At 35.2% G+C, this 25615-nt stretch overlaps 1 protein-coding gene across 1 annotated transcript in view; it reads right to left on the bottom strand.

Annotated features, from left to right (window-relative positions):
• Positions 1-25615, bottom strand: part of DNAJC1 (DnaJ heat shock protein family (Hsp40) member C1) — a 113351-nt gene that overhangs the window by 66824 nt on the left and 20912 nt on the right. Inside the window, exons 2-3 of the mRNA XM_055709385.1 lie at positions 6396-6497; positions 5574-5620 (exon numbers count right to left, since the gene is read on the bottom strand). Coding sequence (XP_055565360.1) covers positions 5574-5620; positions 6396-6497 — 149 coding nt within the window. The remainder of the gene's footprint in view (positions 1-5573; positions 5621-6395; positions 6498-25615) is intronic.

Here is a 25615-nt window from a genome sequence, read left to right as displayed (position 1 = left end):
AAACCACAGATATGCCAAACAGATTTTTCTATTCGTTAACTTTTCAGAGTAAAGTTTCAAACACAAATCTCGGCAGTAAACTCAAAAACCTGTATGTTCAAGACTCACAACCTGTTAATCTTAAATTGAACACAACTCATTACATATTCTAATCACACCATTTCCAGAATTAAATCTGCACTGAAAGGCCTAATTTGGTGCAACACATTGACCAAAATATTTTAATTAAAAATATTCTGAGTTAGTCGCAGGCCTAATTACAGGAATAGAAATAGGGCCTATATTGTCATGCAGGTCAGTAGAACTCAGTAGTAGGTTTTTCTCAAGTAAATTGACCGATCCAGGAATAATAGCGCAGCTGCTAAACTGCCAGTCTTGACATGTAAATCAATTTAAATGCAACAACTGCACTAGCTACTTTGATAGTTATTAAATTGATACCTTGGAGATGTACTAAAAAAAAATTTCCACCATCAAATTCATTTTTTTAAGCAGAAAAAGCAGCAATAGTTTTCAATTAAAAAAAAATATCTATTCTAATTCAGCATATCTAGAAAAGCTGACCTGATACATTTGTTCAGGTTGGTACTGTTATTTCTATGCAAAAGATTTAACACCTCAGGATTCTGCAGTGTTCTGAATGCTACCAGAAGTAAAATTCCTATTGCAAAATTCTATCTTCCATCACAATCATGATAATACTAAGATTAATATCCATTATTGTAAAATTTGAAGTAATAACTTTTTTCTTTTCCCAGTAGGTCAGAACGAATTCACTACCAATGCCTTACACAAACTCTGTTCAGAAAAATTGCTTAGGCTGTTATTTCAAAACTAAAACTTCTACCTAGCTTTTTGTTTAAGTAGAAATTTTAGCATTTAAAAAATAATAATGCATTTGCTAAACATTTTATTGTTAAAATACAAGAAAACATTTTTAGAAACAAAACCATTTTTAAAACAAATCAGGTTTGTTAACAAGACTTCACAAGAGATGCCCTTCCTTTGAAAGCTTCAGAGAAATACATGTAGAATCAAGAAAGAATTTTTATTAATTCTACTATAAATCTATTAAGCATTTGCCTTTCTTATACTCTAAGACTTGTTAATTGATGTACTGAAAACGTGGCTACTGACTAAATAAGGTCCATATATGCTAATGGTAACAATATAGCAATACGTAAAACAAGATTGCAAACCAACATTTGGCAACCATGTTCTATTATAAATTATCTGTTAAGAAAAAATAAATTAAGACAGCAGAGTCTCTTGCATTAAACACTTTAAACAGCACTCTGTATTTACTAGGCTATGTCTGCTGTTCTGAACAACAGTCTCCAAGGATTAAGTCTCAGAATCAATGCTCTATTGATTTTACTATCAATGAGCATTATGGCTCACACGACTGGCCATTTTAAGGGAAGATAGCTTCTATTATAACCTACTTTTTAGAATATATACTGTTAAAAGATAAATCACTGCTTTCAATAGTAATTAAGCTCTGCATTTGAAAAATAAAGATATCAGTGTTTTTTAGATTTTCAACTGGAAAATGATCCTACTGAAATTCAGAAGTTTCTATTAATTTTTAAATCTTGACTTCTAAATTTAGTATGTGGTTTAATTAAAAGCAAGTTTCTCATTAAAGAATTTCTTTATAGAAACCTGTATTAACTATGAAATATAGTTAGTCCATCTGCATCAAGAACTATGTTCAAAATTTAATTACAAATCATTCTTCTTTTGGCAAACGATATTAATTTTTACTCTATGTAAGCATAAAAAAAAACACAATGAAAAGGAAAAAAACTCTGTAGTATTTTTCTCTGCAGACATATGTACACAGAATGCAGCAAATCTCTGACATGAGTATTCTGCCAGTTGTCTCTGAAATGTAGTAGTCAGCAAGCTACGAAAACCCCAAAGCACCAGTACAGAAACAAAAAGACCAAAACAGCAGCAAAAAAATCCCCATTTGTAACTTAAATTGAATCTTTATTTTAAAACTCAGGATTCTACAGAAGACTTGTTAGTCTTGTACTAACAAGTAACCAATTGCAAGATTATTAAAATTTCATTCATCTGTAAAGTTTCATGGAATAGTTTCTAGAGCTCTTTGTAGAATCAATTACATTGCAAGAAAAAAGAATTCATTAACTGTAGTAGCTAATTACAGTATCATCTATTTTAATATAATTATAATTTACTTTTCCCTTTAAAGAGAGCCACTGCATTTCATATTTCAGATTATTTCAGAAATCTGATATAGTTTATATTCTATAACCTTGAATTAATGAGATCTATTCTGAACTACAGGAAGACTGCACTGGCACTTTTTTATTTTGGTGGCCTTTTTTCCTCAGGCTGTCAAAGACATTCAGTGAAACATCAGCCAGAACAATTTATACCTATGAATACAGACATTTAATTATAATGAGAGCTAAGATAAACACCTTTCTTGCTCTAAACAAGTATATCTTGATTCCTTTACAAATGCTTCCTGTAATCAAGCCCACATTGTTACAGAGGATAGGCCTGGTAGGTAAAAAAAAGCTCCTTAAAATGGTAACAAACAATGAAATTCAAATATAAGATTTTTGCCTAATTACAAGTGTGTAAAACTATCTGATTATTTTTAATTTATGAAAAAAGTAAAGGCTAATAAAATTTATCATCTTCAAGTTGATTTACCAACCAATGCCCTAAAGTAAAGCATATTCCAGGAAATGCACTTGTCTCTACATATGTCTTATAGATAAACCTTCCTGCAGAATTTCACATGCTCTGCAGTGTGGATACGAAATAGAAAGTATTATGATCTGCTGCATGTATGTTTAATTTGATATTAAACAATGCTGCATGTATGTTTAATGTTACAGTATTAGAATGTTTTAGTTATGTATCAAAGTGCATAAGAGAAAGTACTAAAAGTAACATTACTGTATTCTGTAGTACTACTAACAAAATTAGTATATTCACAATAAGTATACAACTTTCTCAAAAAAACAAACCACATTTGAATTATAAAGCTCTTTATTATAATTGTCAGTAGAGGAACCGTGGTATTTTAAGAAAGGCTTCTGCCATCAGATAAAGTAAAAATTCACTGGTAAATATAAAAATAGAAATGTTTCAGAAAAATAATCACATATAGCTGGCCAACAGACCTGCCTTTTTAGAATGCTGTTTCTGTACACACACACACCCCTCTGACAACCACCAAGCCTTGGAGGAAGGGTGTAATCAGACCCAGTTTTATAGTTTCAAAGTTAGTTTATCAGTCATACAGTGCAGAGGACCTTATTCCTGCCTTTACTGGTTCCACTCTCTGTATGGACACCAGCACCAATGCTGGATTACACCACTTCTGAGATGAACAGTAAGAGGCAGGCAGGTACGGCTGCCTTCACTGTACAGAAGCACAAGGCTGCAGCTCACTCTTCTTGAGGTGGTGTAACACCATGCCCCAAACCATTTGTCCAGTTGTAAAGGGGTTCCCAGCTGAACTGCCAGAATTCCTCACTTACTAATTTGTAAGAAATGGAACTAATTTGCCTCTCATCCCATCAGGTCTTTGAGTTACTTCAGCACTAAAAACTACCACACTGACAACGGAAAAGAAAAAAAAAAAAACCAACTACAAACTCTGGCAGAAAGCCCAAGTTAGAACAGGCCCACATAAGTGTCTCTGGGATCAGGATAAACCTGAGTTGATAAGCCCTGAGAGACTTAGTGCACAGGCATGACAGTAAACTTTGAGCCTCTTCCACTAGGACCATCACCTCACAAAATGCATAGTCAAACACCAACATCTGAAGTAGGAAGGTCCCAAAAAGCAACAACTCTCACCTTTCCTTTGCTGTACAGCTGCAAGAAATCCATGAGTCCTTTACAGTAGAAACAGTATTACAGGGCGAGCAACTCCTAGCACACTTACTTAGGACTTGTTTTACGGACATGCTACAACAATGCCTTACAGGATACAGGACAGATCACACTCTACTTACAAGCTCAGCTGACAGTTTATCATTAGACTGTGTAATAAATATGATTGATAAAGGTTTTCTCAAAGCAATGAGACCATATAGCTCTGCTACTCTACGTGTTATTTCTAAACTCTGCATGTTACTACCAGAAAATTATCTGAAGGTAAACACTATTTAAACCTCTACATTTATATTTAATCAACTATAGAAGCAATATCAACCATACGTCCACACTGTGCAAGAAAAATACATTGTCTCTGTACCAAATAAGCTATTGACAATTAAATCAATCTAAGCTTCAACAATCTACTGCTGCTTTAACTTCTCATTTGTAATCACTGTACTGCATTAACAGTATTCTCACAAAGAACTTGGGTAAGTTAGTCACATTTGTAATGTATACAAAGCTTAAAAATACAGGGTTTTTTACAAGCTACTGCATCACAGTTCCATGCAAAAAGCTGCTGTTACAGCTGTAAAGAAATTCCTAGAAGTTCCATGCTGGAACTAAATTCCAGAGAGGCAACATCACAAAGTATATGTAAACAATGTTATAAACAAAAAGGTGGGAAAATTTTGTGGATAGCTCAATTGAAGTGGTCTGAAAGTATTTAACTTAAAAAAAACAAACAAACAAAAAACAACTTTCCTTGAGTAGAACTTCACAATGAAATTCTCTTGTGAGAGGTGAAACAAAAAAAATACAAATTTCCAGAAGTACTTCTATGAGGTAAATTTTCATGACACTTCAAGAGAGGATTATCAAAAAGTAGATAATCTATACTACAAAACCTGGACTCTTGCCAAGACATCTACAAAGCCAAAAACCCTTCAAGAAATGTCTTGTAAAGCCCTGTTTAAAGACTTGTAAGCTGAAAGTTGATTTACTAAAACTCCAACCCAAAAACAAAACTTTCAATGTCCCAGCATTCTGGGACATTAGTTTTCATTAGTTTAAATGGTCATCTGCTTAAAAGGAAAAAAAAAATTCAGAATAAGTCTTCCAGAAAGCAGATTAGCCTCACGTTTTCAGTTCTTAATACTATCCCTCTTCAGGTATTGGTGGACTTGCCCCTGAAGCAGCAGGGACAACTATCATTTATTTAAAAAATTATGCTTTGTATATATTAGAGTTTACAGTATTCTAGATAATACATCAGAAAGAAGCAGCAATGAACTAAGCAACAGAAAATGTTAAAGACAACATACACTGGAAATAATCCCTAAATATCATGCAACAAACCTTTTATTGATAGAGATACGGCTGACAGTTGAATCACTGGCCTGTATTTTCAACCACAGCTTTAATAAAACTCAAAGTGATAATTGTTAAGTGCTTAAAAAATTGCTCAATGTAACAACTACCTTTTAAAGTCTTTCAAATACTAGTTTTAAAGGAGAAAAAAAGTGTATCACACAGCAATACACACCAGCTTCCCCCACATACAATATTTGATTAACAGCTGCATAGGAATTACAAACTTACATGACAAAAAATTATCTGAAGAGTTACAATTAAGTCAAATAAGACTTCAATATATCACTGGCATGAATACTTTATTTAAGAACCTGTGCAAATTAACTCACCTCTGCCTCCTTTCTTCATCCTTTAAAACCTCATAGATGGCCACCAACTAAAACAAAAACAGAAAAAAACCCGAAGGACTTTAGGATTGAGTTTATAAAGTATCATATTTTACATTTGCCAGCTAATGACCTTTGCTAGTTTTCACTTTCCCCCTACAACACTAAGAAGCAAACTCAAAATGCAAAAGAAAGTGACATATTCATATACAGCGTCAAATATACAAACAAGCAACTCCTACAAAAGACTTTTTCCCCTCTTCGTATCTGTCAAACAGAGTCTTGTCTCAATTACACCTTACAAATAAAAGGTATCATTTGTTTCATCCTAAAGATCTTACTTAATTTAAATAGCCTATATTTAGTCCCCAGAAGTGTATTTTCAACGGTAGAGCTAATTACAATAGACTTGGTTTCACTCCGTAAAGATTCAAAAGGTGCAAATTAAAAAACTGAAATAAATTTTAATTAAATTATGCCTATATATGACTTGCATGGGGAACTAATTAGAGGTTTTCCCTACTACTTTTGAAAATACTATTTATAAAGTCTTACATAAAGTGTAAAACACATTTTCCTCCTAAAAAGTATTTTGTTCATATTATTTTTAATATACTGATAAATACTAAATCAGAGTTAATTCAACAAGGTAATTCGGAAAAAAGTGTACTTGTTTTTAACCTAGATACATCCAGAAAAATACAAGTCAATGTTCAACTGAAGTAATTTCAAAGGTGTACCACTGCACTTACTAAAGTAACATCATCATAAAAAATTCCAATTCTATTTTCCCTGGAAACTTTTATTGCCACACATTGCACTTACTTGCCTAAACTGCGTTTCTGCATTTTCATCTTTATTCTTGTCTGGGTGTAAAATCAGTGAAAGCTTTCGATACGCTTTCCGAATGTCTGCAGATGAAGCATCCTGAAAAAGGAAACCAAAGCAAACTGTCAGAAACTAATTCCCAGAACCTTAAGATGTGAAGACAGCCAGCCATGTGCAGAAACTAAGACAACATAATTTGAGACTTCTAACAACAAAACCATGCAACTAGCCTATCCTAAATAGCTGAACAGTCTTTCAGTCCAATTCATCTTTCATTTTACCTTCCTTCCTTACAACGGTATTTGCCAGAACTTCCACACACTTTTTTGCTCAAAAACTAACCCGTGTACCTTCTGCACCATTTAAAAGTTCAAATAAAAACTGAAAATTATTGCACCTGCATATCTTTAAGACAGACATCATTTCAGCAAATTATCATGCTCAATTTCCCAAACTCAGGATTTGCTATGAACTCTTCCCTTATTAATATTTACATGAAATTCACCATTAATAGGACTTCCATTCAACTGCAGCTTCACCATGTCTAAAGGATTGTATTTTTCTAAAGTAGCTTCAAATTGCACTCTTGAAGCTATACTGTAGCACTGACATCAATCTATACCTTAATCATTATAAGAATTGCACACATTTTGGGAGAAAAAATAAAACTCAGAAGTAAAATGCATCAATGATGTACCAATTTAGCTGCACAATGCACAAATTTCTGAATTAATGACTGCTATTTAGTACATGCTATAATGATATCCAGAAATGGAAGATTTCAAGAGTTGTATCATATAGTACATGCATGTTACACTCACCAAAAGATCCACAAAGCATCACATTTAAACAGAACTATTTGCATTCTATTACTAACATGTCCAAGGCAACATTTTAGAAATCAACTGTTTATCTGACTGTTTTTATTTCTTGATTTTATATAATCGTTCCCCAGTATATGCTCTCTCACAAAATTATGGTGTCAATAGGGATTAAAAAACACCAAACCCCAGATCCAAAATAGCTGTGAGAGGAACAGAGCAGAAATAAGATAATAATTAATGTAATACTGTAATTAGTCTGTCAGGCTTTTTATTACAAATCATTATTTTCATTTTAAAATTTTCAATTTTATAACATGAGGCTATAATAATACTGTATACAAGTTTGGGACAGGAGTGAATATTAGAGAAAGACTGAAGGAGGAGAAGGGGAAAAGAATAAAACAGGAGGGAATGCAGAAATTGAGAAAATTCTGCTTTAAAAGTGTATTTTAAAGAAGCTGGTATTATCCCCTAATGCAAGACCAAAGTTTCCATAGTCTCTTGTCTGCCAAAGGACAGTGCTTTTATTACTCACAGGAAGATTTCTCCTTTAATTTTTAATTTTTCCAACAGCTACTTCTAAGGCATGTGCACACCAAAGCAGAATTCCTCTGATTAAGCACCAGCTTGCTTCCAGTTAGATTACTGCCAGTGAGTTGTTTCATACTGCCATTGTTTTATAGGTTTACTTTTAACTCTTGGTTAAGGGGAAGGAAGAGACAGTGACTAAATATTTATCCTAAGCACAAAGAAACTTTAAATTCTTGAGATGCAGATTTAACAGAATTACATGAAATAATTGTGAAGAGGTAGCACAAATAAATCTTTTAAAAATTAGGGACTAAGAACATGATAACCTCAAGAAATTAGTATGTCTGGAACATGTACTTAGGATAAACCACAGCTTATTCCTTTTCTACCACACATTTAGATGTGCTTGTATTATTTCTGGAACACTCCTAATAAACCGTTAAAAATCTGATGAAAGCATATTAAAGAGTATTCTCACAGTATTCTTCCAATGACTTCAAACAAACAAACCAAAAGAGTGTTTTCAGTTGTATCCAAACAATTTAAACTTTAGTTTTATTTGGGAGCAGCATGATTATTTGTGTAAAAGATCAGGACAAAAGGTAGTTTATCTTAAGTTTCATGCTTAAGCAAAGCAACAGATCTCAAGTCAACTCTGAAAGAATAAAGTTGCTTAAATATTTGTGTTGCTTCACCTTGAGAAGTTGAAACAAAAAAAAAATATAAATTTACAAAAACAGACTGTTTGTCTTAGTTACCAGATATAATTTAGACATTGTTTTGTTTCACCTCATCTACCAACCCAGTCAGCCATTTCAAAAACAATATGGGCTTGTCTTCAAAACAAAATATAATATTTTAACACTACTATAGCACATAAAAATCAGGATATAGTTTTCTGGCCATGTTTTTAGCTAAACCATGGAAGTGATCTTTGTGAACATATCAGCTAATCATAATTAAGCTCCTAAAAGGCTGAAAGGGGGTCAATAATACCACTAAGTAATTAAATATGGGATGTTGCTGTGATTTAATTACAACTGGTCCGTATAAATTTCTAAAGCAACAGTAAGTCTGCCTGCTGATTCTTTACAATACTGTCAAACACAACACAGGAAAACATACATTCTGAACGTTTTGCTAATTAATGCTACCTATGGGTAATGTTGGGCACCTTCAGGCAAGGTTCTAGATCCTCTACGAGCTGCCCTGAAAAACAAGTGGTTGGTTTTTCAGAAAAAGCTCTCATGACTACAGAAACTCCTACCAGTATATGACCCTAATTAAACTACACGGAACAATTATTTTCAAACTAATGAAGAAATACATACCATACTGAAGTCTGCTATTCTGAGACTTTCATTTATAGCTAATTGACTCTTGATGGTCACCTGCAGTAATATTTTCATGAAGGCTGGGCAACAAAACACTGAGTTAAGAGTCAGTGTTTTCTACAGACTAAGATACTATTTTACATATTAGGGTAGAAGTCCCAAGATTAGGGAAAGAAAGCCATGACCACTTTAAGGTTTTGTTTAAAGAAAATGCTCAGAAGACGTGTTGGGTGGCTTCATTTACAGTTCAGAAATCTCAAGTTACATCTAAGGAAGGAAAAATAAAATCTGTATATGCATAAAAGTTAATAGCAGAAGGAGCTGGTAATGTTATAGACAGCTAGTGCATTCAGTGATTCTCCAACAGTGTGCTTCAGGTTGGCAAGTTTTGCCACCAATTAAAGGAAACAAGCCTGTCACACAGTCTCCCTCATGTGGATACAAACATCAAAAGCATCACCTTATTTCTTGCTGTCATTTTCAAGGCAATACTGTCCCACCTTACTTCCCATTTCCACTTAACAGATCTTACAAGTTGAGAACTACTCTCACTGCAACAGCACATGCTTCCACCCACAGCATCTAAGTCCATTTTCATGTAAGTCACTGCCATTCAGGAGGAAAAAAGGCAATACTCCATCACATATATTTTGAAAACACAAAGCATAATATAAACACTTACAATAAAAGATAATGCAAAATGAATGCTTTAAGCTAAAATTAAAACTGCTCAACTGTCAGCCGCGTAGCTGGAAAAAATGTGCCTAGTAGACAAGACCATGGAGGAAAAGGTGTTTTGTGCCGGAATTAGTTCTCAGAAATACCAAACTGCAAGTTGGGTAAACTACAGTTTGGCTTCTTATGCATGCAATTATGCAAGTATTAATGTGGGAAATTTTTAATTGCTAATACTTTATTGAACCAGAAGCATCCATGTGTCTAGTTACGTGACCTCCAGGTAGAAGTTACAGTTTTTCACATTCTCTCTTAACACTACAAACAAGTATTTTAGCACACAAAGTTACCATTTGAAGGAATCAACAGTATGTCAAAAATTAAACACATCTCCGAGTAGTCTGTTGGAATTTTTATTTTTTGTCTAAAGAGTGACACACATCAGGTTCCCAGGATGGGGGAGAAGAAACATTCTTCTCACTATTTATGTCATTTACTTTTGGCAGCATGTTCAATTCAGACAATGAAAAACACATTACTAAATTTTATTTTACTGAGCATCATTTTCATATTCTCTAGTATTACCAAGAAAAGTTGTATCGTTCGACTACAAATACATATGCAGAAACAAAGAAAGGATTTCACAACACAAAAAATATTCTAAAAAGGCATTTGCATTCCATTTCTTTGAAATTAAATTCTTTCTGAAAATGCACACATTCAGATCTGATGTCCTCCTCCGTCTATACAAATTCAGACTCCCACCTAGAGAGTTCACTTCCACATTTACAATAAATAGAAAAAACTGATGCACTACAGTACAAGTGTATTATTCCATTGCCTTCCATTCCTAATGCAACTATGATTACTAATGAAGCTAAAAAAAAAGTGCCTCATCGTGGTCCCAAGACAATTCTTGGTGAACACATAGCATATCAGATATTGCCATAGGCAAACAGTGATTAGGTCAAGGGGAAAAAATAATCAATGTCTACATAGTTTTCACTTACCAACATATACAATTCAAAACCTGAATTGTTCCCTTGAGTGCAATGCAGTTATACAACAAGACTTAGTTACTTACAATTTAGCAACTGCTTCTAACACAGTAAATGTGCTCAATTCATCTTGGGTTTTAAATATGCCTGCCGATGTCTTCAAATAGGTGGCATTATCTTTATTAGCAATGGGAAGGCACATGGTCCAGAGGACCAAGTGTACGGACAGAATCACGTTTTATTCACTTGCAGTTTGTCCAATCACTTGTTAATGAGTGAACAGAGAACGACATCAGTACATCTATTTCATTGCATTGCTGCTGAGTAACTGTAGGATTTTCCACAGTAGTGTTACTGAAGCTATACAGCAACCAAAATGACAAATGTACCGAGCACAAACTGCCCGTGTTTCAAAGTGTGAACTTTATACCTGTAAATAACCTCAGTGCAGGCAGGCCTTCATAAAGCCTTTTTCAGCCTTCCCAAACTAAGTCAAACTTACCTAACTCTTGTGTTTGGGTTTGGGTTTTGTTTTGTTTTTTTTTATTCAAGAGCAGTTCAAATGTATATGGTTTCTTCAACAAAATATTCTGCTCAGAATTTTATTGTGTAAGTCACTACTTTCCTTTTGGTAACCATCAAGTATACAGGTTGAAGAGGAACAGTACAGAAAAAGAAACAAAAAACAAGCTTTGTAAATTCACAATCACTTATTTTTCTTCCATGATTTGAAGCTGCAGGATGTACAGGCTGTCCCACAAAAATTCATAAAAGAAGCTGGGGCAGATAACTGGAAAAAAGCTACAGCTGTCTCTTAAATATTGTGGCAACAGTGTTACCTCGCTGCTTTCATGTGAAGTCCACAGAAAACTAATATCCCTAAGTGGCAAGAGACCAAATAAATATGACTGTAGGCCAAAAATTAAATCTCCACAGTGCTCATCCTTTCAGCAACACCAAGGAACACAGTGTGACCCCTCTTTAAGTGTCTCATTCTCGTATAGGGACAGAACAGCAACCACTATTGCTCCACAACCCTTCCCTTCTCTAGACAATTCTTAGGTCAGAAACTATATTGCTGTGACCCTTCTTCCAACCCCATTCTCACCCCCACTTTCATTCAGCCTAGGCTGACACATACCTCTTCAATCTGCTTGAAGGCCACACTGACTCTGAAAGTTTTACCACCGAAACCGTATAATTCAATGGCTTGCATTCGCACTAGACTTTGTACCTTTCCTTTTTAAAACAAAAGCAAACAAAACACCTTAAAAAACCAAGCAAGACTTCTGAAATAAAAATATTTCCCACCATCAGTATCAATAGCCTTAAATGTCACAACACATCTTCTGTGCACAGTCACAAGCATCCCTGGTTTCCTCAAACAACTTTTCAGAAAGTAGTTTCCCTTTAAAAAAAAAAAAAAAGTAAAAAATAAATCAACCCTGCATGCTGTTTCTACCACACAAAAATTGCTCAGTAGCACTAGGAGGAAAAACAACTGTTACCTAAAGCAGAGATACCCATCTCTAATGTGACTGTTCCTCTAACAGCAGCAACAGCACAAGGCTAGGAAATAAATGAATCTTCATCCATATCAAACTGGATTAAAAAAACCACTCCCATATTTGCTTCACATGCATCCACTGCAACCTGGTCCTAATTTAAGCTCCCATGACCAGATTAGTTCCAAGAAGTACACCTGAGTGTGCCAAGTTTGCACTTGGAAAAATATCTATGAGGGAAACAGTCTTGTAGCAAATTCCAGAGGTGGGAAGGACCTGCTGGCAATCCTGAAGAATATAACTCTAGGAAAGAAAAACAAGTATCTCCCAGAAGACCAAGCATTATCTGTGAACTTTTATAGTTAACAGATAACAGCTGAGTTTTGGTTTAAATTTCTTGCTGCACAACCTTTGTTCAATTCACCCTTTATTTTTATTGAACTTTTTTCTAAGACACTCATCTTTTTCAAGGATGTAAAATGAGTTAAACTAAAATTTGCTGCTTCTCTACAGATGAATACTACAAGCATACCCAGGCAGCAGGAGAGATCTGCTCTGCTGCAAACCGAGCCATGTGTCTCAACATTCCATTGATTTAAACTGAATAACAGCACAGCAGGGAAATATGTAAGAACTAAATATAACACTAAAAAGATGTTTTAATGCTTTTTTATGTTGCTAAGTTTTAAAGCAATTCATGAAATGAAAATGAATACAAACCAGCACAATGTATTCCTGTGAGCTTCTGATAACTGGCACAATCCCTTCATTGGCATGTTTGTTTCCAGGGGAGTGTGTCAAATGAAAGAAGACTCTGTTTTAAGCCTATCGTGCCAAATGAATGAAAATTCTGCTGCCTCATGCTTGAGAAACTGAAAAAGTGTTCTCCTCAGCACATGTGCACAATTGCACAGGCTTAGGTTTTCTTGACCCATTTGAACAGCAGTATTTATATGTAATTTTTTTGGTCTGTTGAAGCTATTTTAGCCTTTTACCTTTTTACTTAGATTTCCAGAAAGTGATTACTTAGGAAAAATAAGATTGCCCAAGAGAACACTGTCATGTATAACTATAACTTTTGCTTTAACATAAGCCTTGTCTCCGAGATGCAGAGAACACTCACCAACTTGCAACATTTTTAGAATTACTCTTCAAATTCAAAATGGAGCAAAGCTATCAAACAACAACTGAGGGCATTATTCAAGCCAATACTGACTAACGTGAAATCTTGCCTACATAGTTTATTTCCATTTAGTTTTTCCATTTTGGTAGTTCAAAAGGAAAGAACGAGTAGGTATCCTTTTTTTTCATGTTTTTCCAGGAGCAGTATTACATATTTATTTTGATTCCATTTTATAAAATGCATTTATTGTTTACATATTAGTATGTGTTATATATCCTTATAACATAGATAGCTGTATATATTTACATATACACCTGTGTGTATTCCCTTATAGGCTAAAGAAAGTTGTTTCTAGGGTGTTCTCTTGAAAATCTGCCTATTGCATCAGAGATTTCCAGTCTACAGCTCTCAGATAAAAATATTAACTACAAAATTCCTGATCCTGCAACATATTCACAGGAACTAAATAGGTACAAAGACAGACCACTGCTTTTACAGTCCAGGTTGGCAGGGAAAGCAAAACGTTATGCCTCCTGCAGTGCATTTCTTGCTCAATGCCTTTGCCCCTGCATAGCACAGCCCACTGATTTACAAGAGAAGTAACACTGTACCCAAGGACAGCTGAAAGCAGTCCACAATCGCCACTGTGGAGATAAAATGGTGAAGATTTTGGGGTGTTGGATCTGACAAGTTCCAACCCTTCCTACAAGGTAACGCCCAAAATAAGCTGCTATTGGATTGCTCATATAGTTTTCTTGCTACATTTCAGCTTCAGTGTGTTTCTGACTTCTTCCCATAGGGTAAGGGATTAAAGGAAATTAAGAGAATAAGCAAGGACACATCCATACCATGCCTTAACCTTTTCCTCCTCGTCTTGCTTATCCTGTTCTCACTACACTCTTCCACCACAACTGACATTATTGACTTACACGCTCCTACACACCTAGCCTGCCTTTTCAAATACTTGCTTCCCAGACCCCAATTTAAGTGTAATTCTTTTTGAGGTAGATTACTAATGACCACAGATTTAGGTCTTAAAGAAAACCAAAGGCAAAAAATAAATTAATAAATAAATGTTTAAAACAAAAAAAACACCTGCTTGGGCTAGTAACCACTGAATTCCTGTGTCACCTGAACTGTTGCTGTTACTTTTGTGACTGCATCTTTAAGTGACTTTTTGAAAGGTGTTTGTTACCATTCCTTCTGATGTCCAAAAAATGAGGAAAGAGCATACAAGAGAGGATATAGGATGTATGGCTGAAAAGAAAATATTATAAAGCCATAAAAGAAACCAACAGAGAACAATTCTTTCCAACACAGAAAATTTTCAAAAAATCTACCCATTATCTTATGCATCAACACAACATTTACATGCTGAGTAATTCCCACAGGCATCAGCTTTCAGAATAAACATTAACTATTTATTAGCAACTTCCTCAGCTCTATCAGCAGTGAAGGATATCAATTTGTATGCCCATACACCCACACACATCCATCATGTACATTTTCAGACACACAGATGTTAATGTAGAAACACATGTAAACAAGCATGCACTCCCAGCAGTTCTTAATGTTTATACAGTGCTCTAATTAATATTTGTAGTTGTTTCTCAACTCCACAAAGTATTTTAAGAACACTGTTAAATAAAAGCTATTACATAAGCTTGGAATGAATAGACAGCGATCATTTTCTTATCTTAATGTAGTGTTTCTAAAGCACAGCTTTTTTTTAAACAATGACAAAAACATGCAGCTTCTCTTGCAGGTACAAAACAAACTGGAAAGAAAGTCATACCTTTACTAGTTATAGGATCTGTCAAAATTAAACAGGTGTATCAAATGGAATTTTATGAGGTCTGTCCCAAGTCCACTGATACTCAGTATTTTAACAGCAAGTTGAATTACAGAATCACTATTAAACCGGTAGTTACACTAACCTGGGAAAATCTACAAAGATGTTGTCAAAGCAAACTAGAATTTTAAAAGCTCCAGACAAACTGGAGAATTGCTTTAAAAAAAATGACATTTCTAAAGTGAAAGACTAATGGTCAGAATTCATCAACTACAGAAACACAGGACAGAAAAAAGTAGTTAGGCAGAAACGATCAGTGAATCACAAGCTGAGCATGAGTCAGTGACATGCCTTTCTGTGCAGCACAGCCCACCATGACACAAGCAGTACGGCAACGAGCAACTGTGCCATTTCACACAGCAATTTTAAGATCTCAGCAGATCTTAAATCTGCTGCATCCAGTTCAACCAATGTGGTTAAAGAAAGCTATAAGCCTGTTCAGAAGATAAAGCAAAAGTCTGAATAATAAGGGATGCAGGGGAAAAATAAATAGTGACTCGTTCAGAGAAACTGAAAGAACAAAAGTGACTTAAGCCTTAAGAAAAGGCAGCTGACACAAGGAAGTAACATCTTCAAACATGTAAAAGGCAGCTGTAAAGAAAAAAGGAATAACTGCCTTGTCTGATCTACCAGAACTATGCAGCAACAGTCAGATAAAAGCACAGGAAAATTCAAGTTAGGTACCAGGAAAATCACCTACAAGCATTGCTAGCATATTACTGGAACGGACTGCTGAAGTCTTCTTTACAAGCAGGTCTTGCATAAATTTATCAGGCATGACTTAGATTTAACCAGTTCTGTCACAGCAGGTTAACTAGTAGGTCACTAACAGTCCTGTGTTTTAGAATTATGTAATCAATTTAATGATTATTCTAAAAATATTCCAAAATTATTTATTGCAATCTGTTTATGCAATTTAAAAGGTCCTGGCTCAAAGTATTCTTGCCACAGTGAAGATAACAGATGCTTATGCTGGAAAAGAAAGAGTCAATGAGATTTTCACAAAACCTAAAAGAGCTTCCAAAGGTGTGGCAAGTATCAAGAGGCAGCAGGAAATACTTCTTTGCTAGGAAATACTTCTTCGCTATGAAGTCCCATGGGGCCCTGCTCCATGACTTGAACCACTAGGCATTAAGCTTATTTTTCCTGTTACAGAGCAGTTACTCTGAACTACTAAGTCACCCTGTAGTAGATGATCACTAGTCATCCACATAATTTGAGTTTAGAATACTTTTTCCATCTATTACCAGCTTTAGCCTTGAAAGATAATACGGAACAGATAGAATGTCAGATGAAAATAAGGACTAAACTGAACAACAAAAGCAAGTAGGAATTTCTACAAATATCATTAAAACTTTTTTTTAAATTAAACTATTCCTTTTAAAATGTTCTGTATTTGGTTTATTATAAATACATACTGAATTCCTGCAACAAAAACACCTAAATGAGGATATTGTAGAGCTGTTGTAGTAAAGCATATCCAGGCACAGCAGTTATAATTCCCTCATTTATTACAGAAAGCAGGAGTACCTCTCTTAAAATCATATCTATATTTATTATAGGTTTACAATAAATGTATGTATTTAATATATTTTATATTTGCTTCCATTCTTCTTTCCCTATTGTTTACCTAGCTTCTGTACCATCCCACAACATTTCTGAAGGACTCCTTTTGTAGAAGTAATGTTATTTTTCATAGTTTAAGGACACTTAAAAATAGCCCTGTGCACTGAACTTGAGCTTTGAGATCTAGGTATATCAGACTTTGCTGTCTTTCATTTGCTTGTTTGTCTTTCCAGAGGCTGGAAGAAGACATGAAGCATTTACCGAGATCAAGAAGTTTTTCATCTCACTGCTATAAAATCCACATTGTTCAGTTAGGATAAAGCCTAATACCTTTCTCCAGAAAATAACCATAGTTAAACAAAAGGCATAACAACAAAAAAAAACGAAAAAAAAAAAAAAAACAAACAAAAAAAAAGGTCTCATTGAGGCGGTTACATTTTCTATGAAAATCATTACAAGAACATTACTCTCCTCCTCCCTCAAGGAGGAAATGTTCCACCCTTTATTTCTGGCATACAGAACAGAAAATGTCTACAAATCTTGAGATCTTAAAAAAAACAAGTGTAAGTAAGCAGGGGGGGGGGGGCTTTGGTGGTGGTTTTTTTTGAGCTTCAAACCTGACTGATCAGAAGTGGCAAAATGCTGCATATTTTTAACCAAAGATGCTTAATTATAGACCGTGTTAGGGTAACTTTGAGATTATATAGCACAATAATACCTCTGAAAGCCCTAAAATACATTTACAAATCTGTATTAATTTATTCAAAATATATTTCTATGAGTGTTTTTTCAAATGCATTTCTTTAAATAGCTAAGTTTATAAAGAACTACCAGCAACATTTGTCAAATTCTTTCCTTTTATATTTAGAACACTTTCTACTGAACTAGTTAGGATTTAGCGCTACCCATCATGTAGGAGAGTCGCATAATGATCCCTTTATACTCATTAACTACCATTTTAATGAGCTATTACTACCTCGGGACTCAGAAGACCTCAGGGAGGTTGTAACATGCCACTACCTATATAGTAATTCACTGCTGAGTTAGTACATAGCCTCCTTGAAAGGATATAGGAATGCCCTCCATCACTCTGTAGCACAGATGCCAGCATCAGCAAAATTTCTGTAAGACACATCTTAGCCTAAAACTTAAACATCTCAGTTAAAACTCCAATAAGCTTAACAGATTACCTATTACTACAGCCCACCACTTTGCTAAAAGTTACCACACTCCTAAAAAAGTGAGCTGAAAGCGCAAGCATTGCCTGACCACATCAACTCACAGACTGATGGCATAAAACATGGCACATCTGATAAAGGGCCAGAGCAGAAGGCAGGGGTCACTAACATCCCAAAAGACTATTTGCAAAACCTGACAATCTGCATGAGCCACAAATTCGGCAGCCGATGTTCAGAGATACCTGCATAAAGAAATGAAGTTTAGCATTAGGAACCATCAACTAAAGTTCACACTGAAAAATTAATTTATAAGCAACTGAAAGCTAAATAAAATTAAATTTTAGAAATTGTGCCCATATTAAGAAAGCCACATATATGCAATGGTTTGTGATGGAACTGACTTGAAGACCACCCTTCCCATTCACTACAGTTTTGTATGGAAACATCACTACAAATGCTTAACTGACATTGTTTGTCCATGAGAATGAGTCCCATAATCCTTAAGGAAGACAATAACCTCTCAAGATTTATGGCAGCTGTGGACAGATACTTTTACACACAGTGGCATGCTGTTCCCTGAACTGCCCTCTACATTTTTCAAATCAAATTGTTTGAACTGGACCACGCAGGCCCAAGTGAGAGGGAGAAAGACCACTTCCCTGCTTTTCATAAAGCCATTCCCTGCAAGCAGTTACTGCTCTTCTCATTCACTACTGCCTTGAAGGCATTGTCTGCATCAGGAAAGGAGGGTACCGATTCATACTGATCTATCAACTGTCTCCCTGTTGGCCTGCAAGAGCCAGAAGAAGAGCAGAAGACAGACTACCCAAATTGGGAGATCCTTCTATGGAAGCAGCCTAGGGAACAGCTGGTAGAGGCAGCTTGTGCCAAGCTTCTGCTCTCAACATCCACAGCAAGGCTGCAGCTGAACCCGATGCTCTGAAAACCCAGACAAGTCTAGAAGAGACAGAAGGCAGGAAGAAAAGCTGAGAAGATGAGTGTGAAGTAAACACTTCTCCCTATCTTTAAGCATCCTTCAGTTAGGTGAGTGCAACACCCAACAACATCCTCACTACAAAAGATGGTGGGTATCAAGCACATGTATGTATGTGCCTGTTGACTTATTTTCATGTCTGTATAAGAAGAGAAGCAAAAACCAAGCCTTTTTTGCTGGGAAGCTAAATAGCCTGTCACCATCAGAAGGCTGAGATAGGCAAAATAATAGTTCTTACCCAATATTCCCTCTGAAGTCACAGGTGAAATAGATCGGGGAAAGGCTCCCTGCTCCTGAGAGAAAACTAACTAAAGGGGCAATCAGTTTTTCAGCCACTGATACTAGAAGGCAGCAGTTGTATGGAGCATATTTACCTCCCAACATCTCTCATCCACCCACAGAGACTTATTCTCAAGTCATAACATCAGAGTTGGAACTGGACAACTGAAAAGAGATCTCTTGCTTTCTCCATCCCTTTTTCATTTCCCCACCATCACAAGCATAAGTAGCAAATAAAAGGAGTTTTCTTTGACACCTGTATTTTAAAAGGGCAGCTCCTCAGCCTGGAAGCAGTACAGAAAGCAATAGCCAACTGCAGGAACTACAAAACTGTGCAAACAGAGCTGGTAGCAAGACAAACACTGCAAAAGGAAAAAGGTCCAAAATAAAAGGTGAGAAGTATGCCTTTTTCTATGCCTGTAAAAAAGAAGAATCAGCAGCTGAGTGAGCAGTAATAAAATCTTGGCACAGGTTATACATCCCATTAGCTATGGTACCAGAAATCTGTTTTAGCCAACTGACTGCAGAAGACAGTGGCTATTACAAATTCATTTACTTGCCTCTCAACATGGGATTACAGGATTATCAGCATCAAAGATAATAGTGAAAGTCAGAAGATAAAACTGTGGTCCTACTGCCTCAAGTAGAAACACTGACAATGTAGGATATTTCAAATGCAAAAGCTACATGAAAAGTTTTGTGATCACAGGGCTTAAATGAAGCACAGATAAATCCTAATATGGGTTCTCCCCCAAGATTACAAGTTATAAAGTCAAGACTAAAAGAAAGATCAACTGACAAGCAAGAATGTATCTAGTAGGTAACTTTTGACATAGGTGAAGAGGAAAAGACTGGAACTGCAAGTCCACAAGCTACTACATGGAAAAAAGCATTCTGTTACTGACAGATAATAATAGGCCAAAGCCACATTTCCCTCTGTTCCATAACCCCAGCCATGAAATCAAATCCAAGAAATGAAAGAGTATTCCATCAGATGCAGTTTCTTCCTCTCATAGCTTGTCTTTTTTGGAAGAGAAAAAAGACCCAAACACAAAAACAGTGGTGGAAGAAATAATGCAAAACTGTTTTGAGGGGGGACAGGGGGGACACCAGTCACAGTAAGTACCACTGGACAAGATAAAAGAAATACATACTGCAGGGTGAAGAAACTGAGGAAGCAAGAAGCAAGGCAGAAGGGGACTAAAATTAGTCTATTTCCTCATCTAACTCCCCTCTTCCAATTAGCCCCACACAAACCCTGAGCCAACTTTAGGCAGATGCCAGCACTGGAAGCTGTATACCCTGTGGCAATGTCGACAAAGAGCACACTGTTGGCAAACAGACCAAAAGCAGAAAATTTTTGAGTCAAGCTCTATTTTTGTTCTTTGAATTGAGAGAGGATGGTACTTTTTTTTTTTTTTTTACAGTGTCAAGAAAAGCTATTGTTAAAAAATAATTAGATTGTCAAAATAGAAGATTGGAGTTTAATTAAATCTAAAATATAAGCTTACAGTTTAAAAATCAAGGGATAACAGAAATATGATAAAGCTAATACATGCTACAGACAATAATAAGTATTCTAAACAGGTAAAGGAGATTTGGAAAGAGCCCGGTGGTTCTCTGAAAAGGAACTACAATCTGTCGTCGTTACTCCTGCCACTCTGTCTTTATGCAACATACAGAAGATGACTGCTTACCCAGTGAGCAGCTATTCAGTATTTTTCTCCACACTCATGTGTGGCCTCATCTGCTCTCAGCTGCATGCTGTTCAAACACGTTTGGAAGCGGTGGTTATTTGTTTTTAAGCCCATCACAATGGCATCAGAGTTCATCAATAATATTATTCACCATTGTAATATCTTAAGAGACAAGCGTGTATTACTTTCCTTTTTTTATAGATTGCAAAATGAGGCACAGATTAAGGTAAAATCTTTAGTAATCTCAGGTGCTAATTTTATCTCAGACACAATTTTTCCAAGTGCTCAGTATCAAACAACATTCCATACATTCAGGGCACAGACTTTAATCGACTTCAGCTGCAGCTGCAAACCCTCAGCATTTCTGCATATAAGCCCCTAGTATCTCAAATTATGCAACCAGAATTGCAGAGCACTCAAATCAATTAGTCACCACTTGGGAAAAGTTTCATTTAAACGACTTGCCTAGCATCACATAGGAATTCTGTGGCAGAGGGAGGAACAGAATCCAATCCTCAAGGGCACTTTTCATCTGACTAGCTTACCCATGAAACCATTTTTTTTCCATGCAATCTTCTCCCCCACTCTCTACATACCCTGAACATCTACAGGTTAAACAGTTTTTACAGACAACAGTCTCTTTCAATACATAAGCCTGAAGCTGCACTGGGGCCAGATCTCTCCCTGAGCCTGAATAAGTAAAGACCCTGTAGAATATCATGTAGTGAATTAAAAATCATCACAATGAACAAGCACAAAGAAACCAAATTAAGATTTGAGACATTCTGAAAACTGACATTCCCTGATTTTACAGTATGCAGTCCTGGAAATTTGTTACTAGTCTTTAGAAGCAGTATTAAGGTACATGGCTGTTGTACAAAAAGAGAAAGACGTAAATTCAAAAAGGAAAAAAAAATATTTGCATAAGCAATGCAGACTTGCTTTATAATACCAACTCATAAGCAGTGCTTTTTGCCGCCCCTTCAAATAAACCTCAGCTCTCTGAAGAATCATTTTTCTTCTAACAGGCTCTGCTAAATTGCAGAACAATCTGGCTAGTTATCAACTTGCCTATTTCAAATTACAAATCTTAACATAAATATAACAAAATGGATTATTCCTTAAAACAATAAAGAAGTGTAACATTTCTGAGAGATAGGCAGTAGTAGACTGGTATCTGCACAGAACCGAAAACCAACATATACTATGTCATTTTAGAAAAGCCAGGATAAATCAGTAAACCAAGCGCATCAATTAGGAAGGGGCAGGAGACTGCATGTATTAGAAGCAGATGAGCCCAGGTCTAGTCGGACAGTTCTGAAACACAGTGTCCAGGCAATTGATGATTCTGTTACAGGATAGTGTACTTTTTGTCTCAAAAGACCCAGAAGTATTTACCAAGCACTTTCTGCAAGGCATACGTTTTTTTATCACCTAAGACAAAGCACAAGACCTTGCAAAATCTCCCAAGTATAATGAAAGTAATGAGCTTCTAAAAACAATGGCAGCCACATGAGAAACTGGCTAAGGGGTTTAATTACCAATTCTGTTATAGTACAACGAAGTTCTTCCTTAATAATTCAGTAGGACTTCACTACATGTGAGGGTACTCCAGAAGCACAAATGGAGATGTCTACTTTCAGACCACCAATGACTGCAACCATTTTTAATCCAAATTACTTGAATCTTGTTGAAATATAATTTGTGAGGCACATTTTCAGAAGTCATAAATAATCCAGAACTGTTTTGCTTATGTGAACGGCACTGTTAGTATTTAACAATACAAGACATACTTGTAATACTTTCATATCACCTCTATCTCATTTCATCACCACATTTAATGTAAAACATTGGACTAAGAATTAAAAAGCTTTATATACCCTAAAAGACAAACTCCACCAAGCTGAATAAACATGAATAATCCAAGTATTTTATTTTTAAAAAGGAAAATTAAAAAAAAGAATCTAAGTATCCGTAGTCATATTTTTGAAACAATATTTCATGTATTTTGTATTTAAGTTTTCCTGCACTATGTAAGAATAAAATAGAACTATACTATTCCCACATGGGGCAATCAAAATTTGCATGCAATTAAAACAACATTGTTTTAAAGACCAAAATTCCCACTCAGCAAGTTTCTAGGCATCCTAGGATTTATGCATGTATTTATATGGGAATGAAACATGACTGCTATCTAAACACTGTTAGAATTATGCTCCCAAATAAATGGACAGGCACACTACGCTTTTATTCAATAATATTTATAGATCTAGAGTCAGACTTAAATATCCATGAACTGAAAAATTAGAGGCACCTTTACAGGCACCTTTACATATGGAGAATAGTTTATCTGACCCAAGAAAACCTTTCTGTTTATATTTATCTAGAGCTGCATGAAAGAGGCTTGTTTATAAAGGATTCCTAGCATAGCCAGTGTTCCTTGAAAAAGTGGTGAGGAAAATTTCCATAATTATCTCAATTTAGACAGACTTTACACACAACACATAGGTTATAACCTATATGCATACATACATTACGTAATGTTCTTCACCTGAAAGACCTTAACAAAATTTTTTAAAGTCTTCACTACCACCCGCCTGTTTTCAGCTAATAATGTTAGATAAGACTATGTGGGGACCTAGGGCAGAAAAGTAACTCTCAAAAAATGAGGAAGTGACAAAAGGAAAATGGGATATGGTCCATCAAGATACAACTATAATTAGTTTCTATATTTCTGTATCAATATTTGTACCAAAAAAGTGAAAAGAAAAATATTTTTAAAAGACAGCAAATCAAGTCATTTGCTCAGTTAATAATTATTACTAGCAGGAGGTACAAATAAAACCAGACACAAAAAGTAAAAAAGCTTTAATGATAAAACAACAAAAAAGGAAATTTTGGCTTTGCTTTCTTTACTGAATGAGTCTCCAGAAATCTTTAACTGGGTCAGAAATTTGATTGAATATTGACTATGGGCACACAAACAAAAAATTTGCTGCTCACTGCATTAATGAATTGCAACACAATTTAATTAAAATTCTAAAAGGCTCTCTTAGGGCAAAATAAAACAAAACCATGAAGAGTTAATTCTATGAACTATTTTCAGTTCTTCATACTTATTTATTCTGCTCTCACTAAACATTACAACAAGAAATGCTAATCATTACACTTCTATATGATCAATCAGTTTTATCAGTTTTTTCCTATGATTCTAATAAAATAAAATTGTTCAAAACATCTCTCCACAGAAGGGAAACTTCTGATTATGTTCACTATTTCACTAGGTTTTAAGTAGTGAATCTCTTCCATTGCTATTAAAAAGTAAGCTATGGTAAAAGTTAACTTCACAATAGTATCAAGTCTTTAGTTCTGGTAGGGCATTTTTACTTCTAAATGACAAAGTTCAGCATTGCCTATAGATACAGAATTAATTCCTTGTTCAAAACACATCAGTAGCAAATCCAGGAATATTCAAGGAAATTCATTCCATATATTGGTTGCTAATTTGTGCAATTTTATGCCTTTTCCAAGGATTCACTTGTTCCTTCAACCCAAACAGGAAGCAACCATTTGAGATTTGCTCAGCAGTCAATGATAAATAAACATGCCATTAACCCCTTTTTTTTTTTTTTTTTCAATGCCAAAGAACCTCAAAGTTTTAATGATAAAGCTAATATAAAGATATAACTAAGAGAAAATTTCAGGGAAAAAAAACTACCAAGTGTTAGCACCATGAAAGAAAAACGCTAAAGGATTTTTAAAAGAGCACTATAAAATTGCCAACTTTAACAGAGATGAAACCTACAAACTGAGACCTTTACTATTATCTGCAACTTAACCAGACAAGGAGAAATAAAAATAATACATTGCGTCTGGAGAATTGCTACTACTGCACTAATATAGAAAACATTTACTACAAACTAGCTACCCTCCAGGAAGTGCAAGAGCTGCATTATACCCACATCCTTTGGGGTTTTTTTCTTTCCCCTTTTATAAGAAGTGATTTCTTGAACACAAAATTTAACAATTGTATGCAGTCATATAACATAAATCCCTGAATAAATTGCCTGTGAGCTAGGTAAGTTTACATCTCTGGTTAAAAAAAAACCACCACCAAAAAGTTACATTTGCTAAAATTCTTGACAATCAACTAGAAGAATAAAATTTTAGTTTGCATAAATATATCTGTTCTTCCCACACCTGATTTTTGGCAATTATGCTGTTGAGCCTTGGCAAGCAAACAGAGCAAGATCAACACTAACTTCCTAAAACAAATTGATTGCACATTCCAAATGCTATAATAATTTTCTCTGTATCTTTCAAATTTCAAATTCCCCTAAATCAAATAGTAGCAGGAAAAGCTTGCACTAGGTTCTGCTGAAATTGTATTACACCATAGCAGCTGAGATTCTTCCACTCACATTAAAATAAATGCAGCCAACCCGTATCACATAATGAAATAAAATTTCATTGTTTTCTAACAAATCTTACTCAAAACAGCATTGACAAGAAACTCATTTCAATATCGTTTTATGCCACACGATGAACTAATGCCATATATGAAGAGATGTTACAATCTCACAAGGGCTTTTGCAGCAAATGAGTCTCCATTGGCTGCAACAATCATTCTTAATACTGTGCTATCTTCACCTCTGTCTTCT

This window comes from Falco cherrug, chromosome 4 (assembly GCF_023634085.1).
Source record: "Falco cherrug isolate bFalChe1 chromosome 4, bFalChe1.pri, whole genome shotgun sequence".
NCBI classification, from domain to species: domain Eukaryota; kingdom Metazoa; phylum Chordata; class Aves; order Falconiformes; family Falconidae; genus Falco; species Falco cherrug.
The sequence above is the reverse complement of the archived record's forward strand: the minus strand, read 5'-3'. Positions and strand labels throughout refer to the sequence as shown.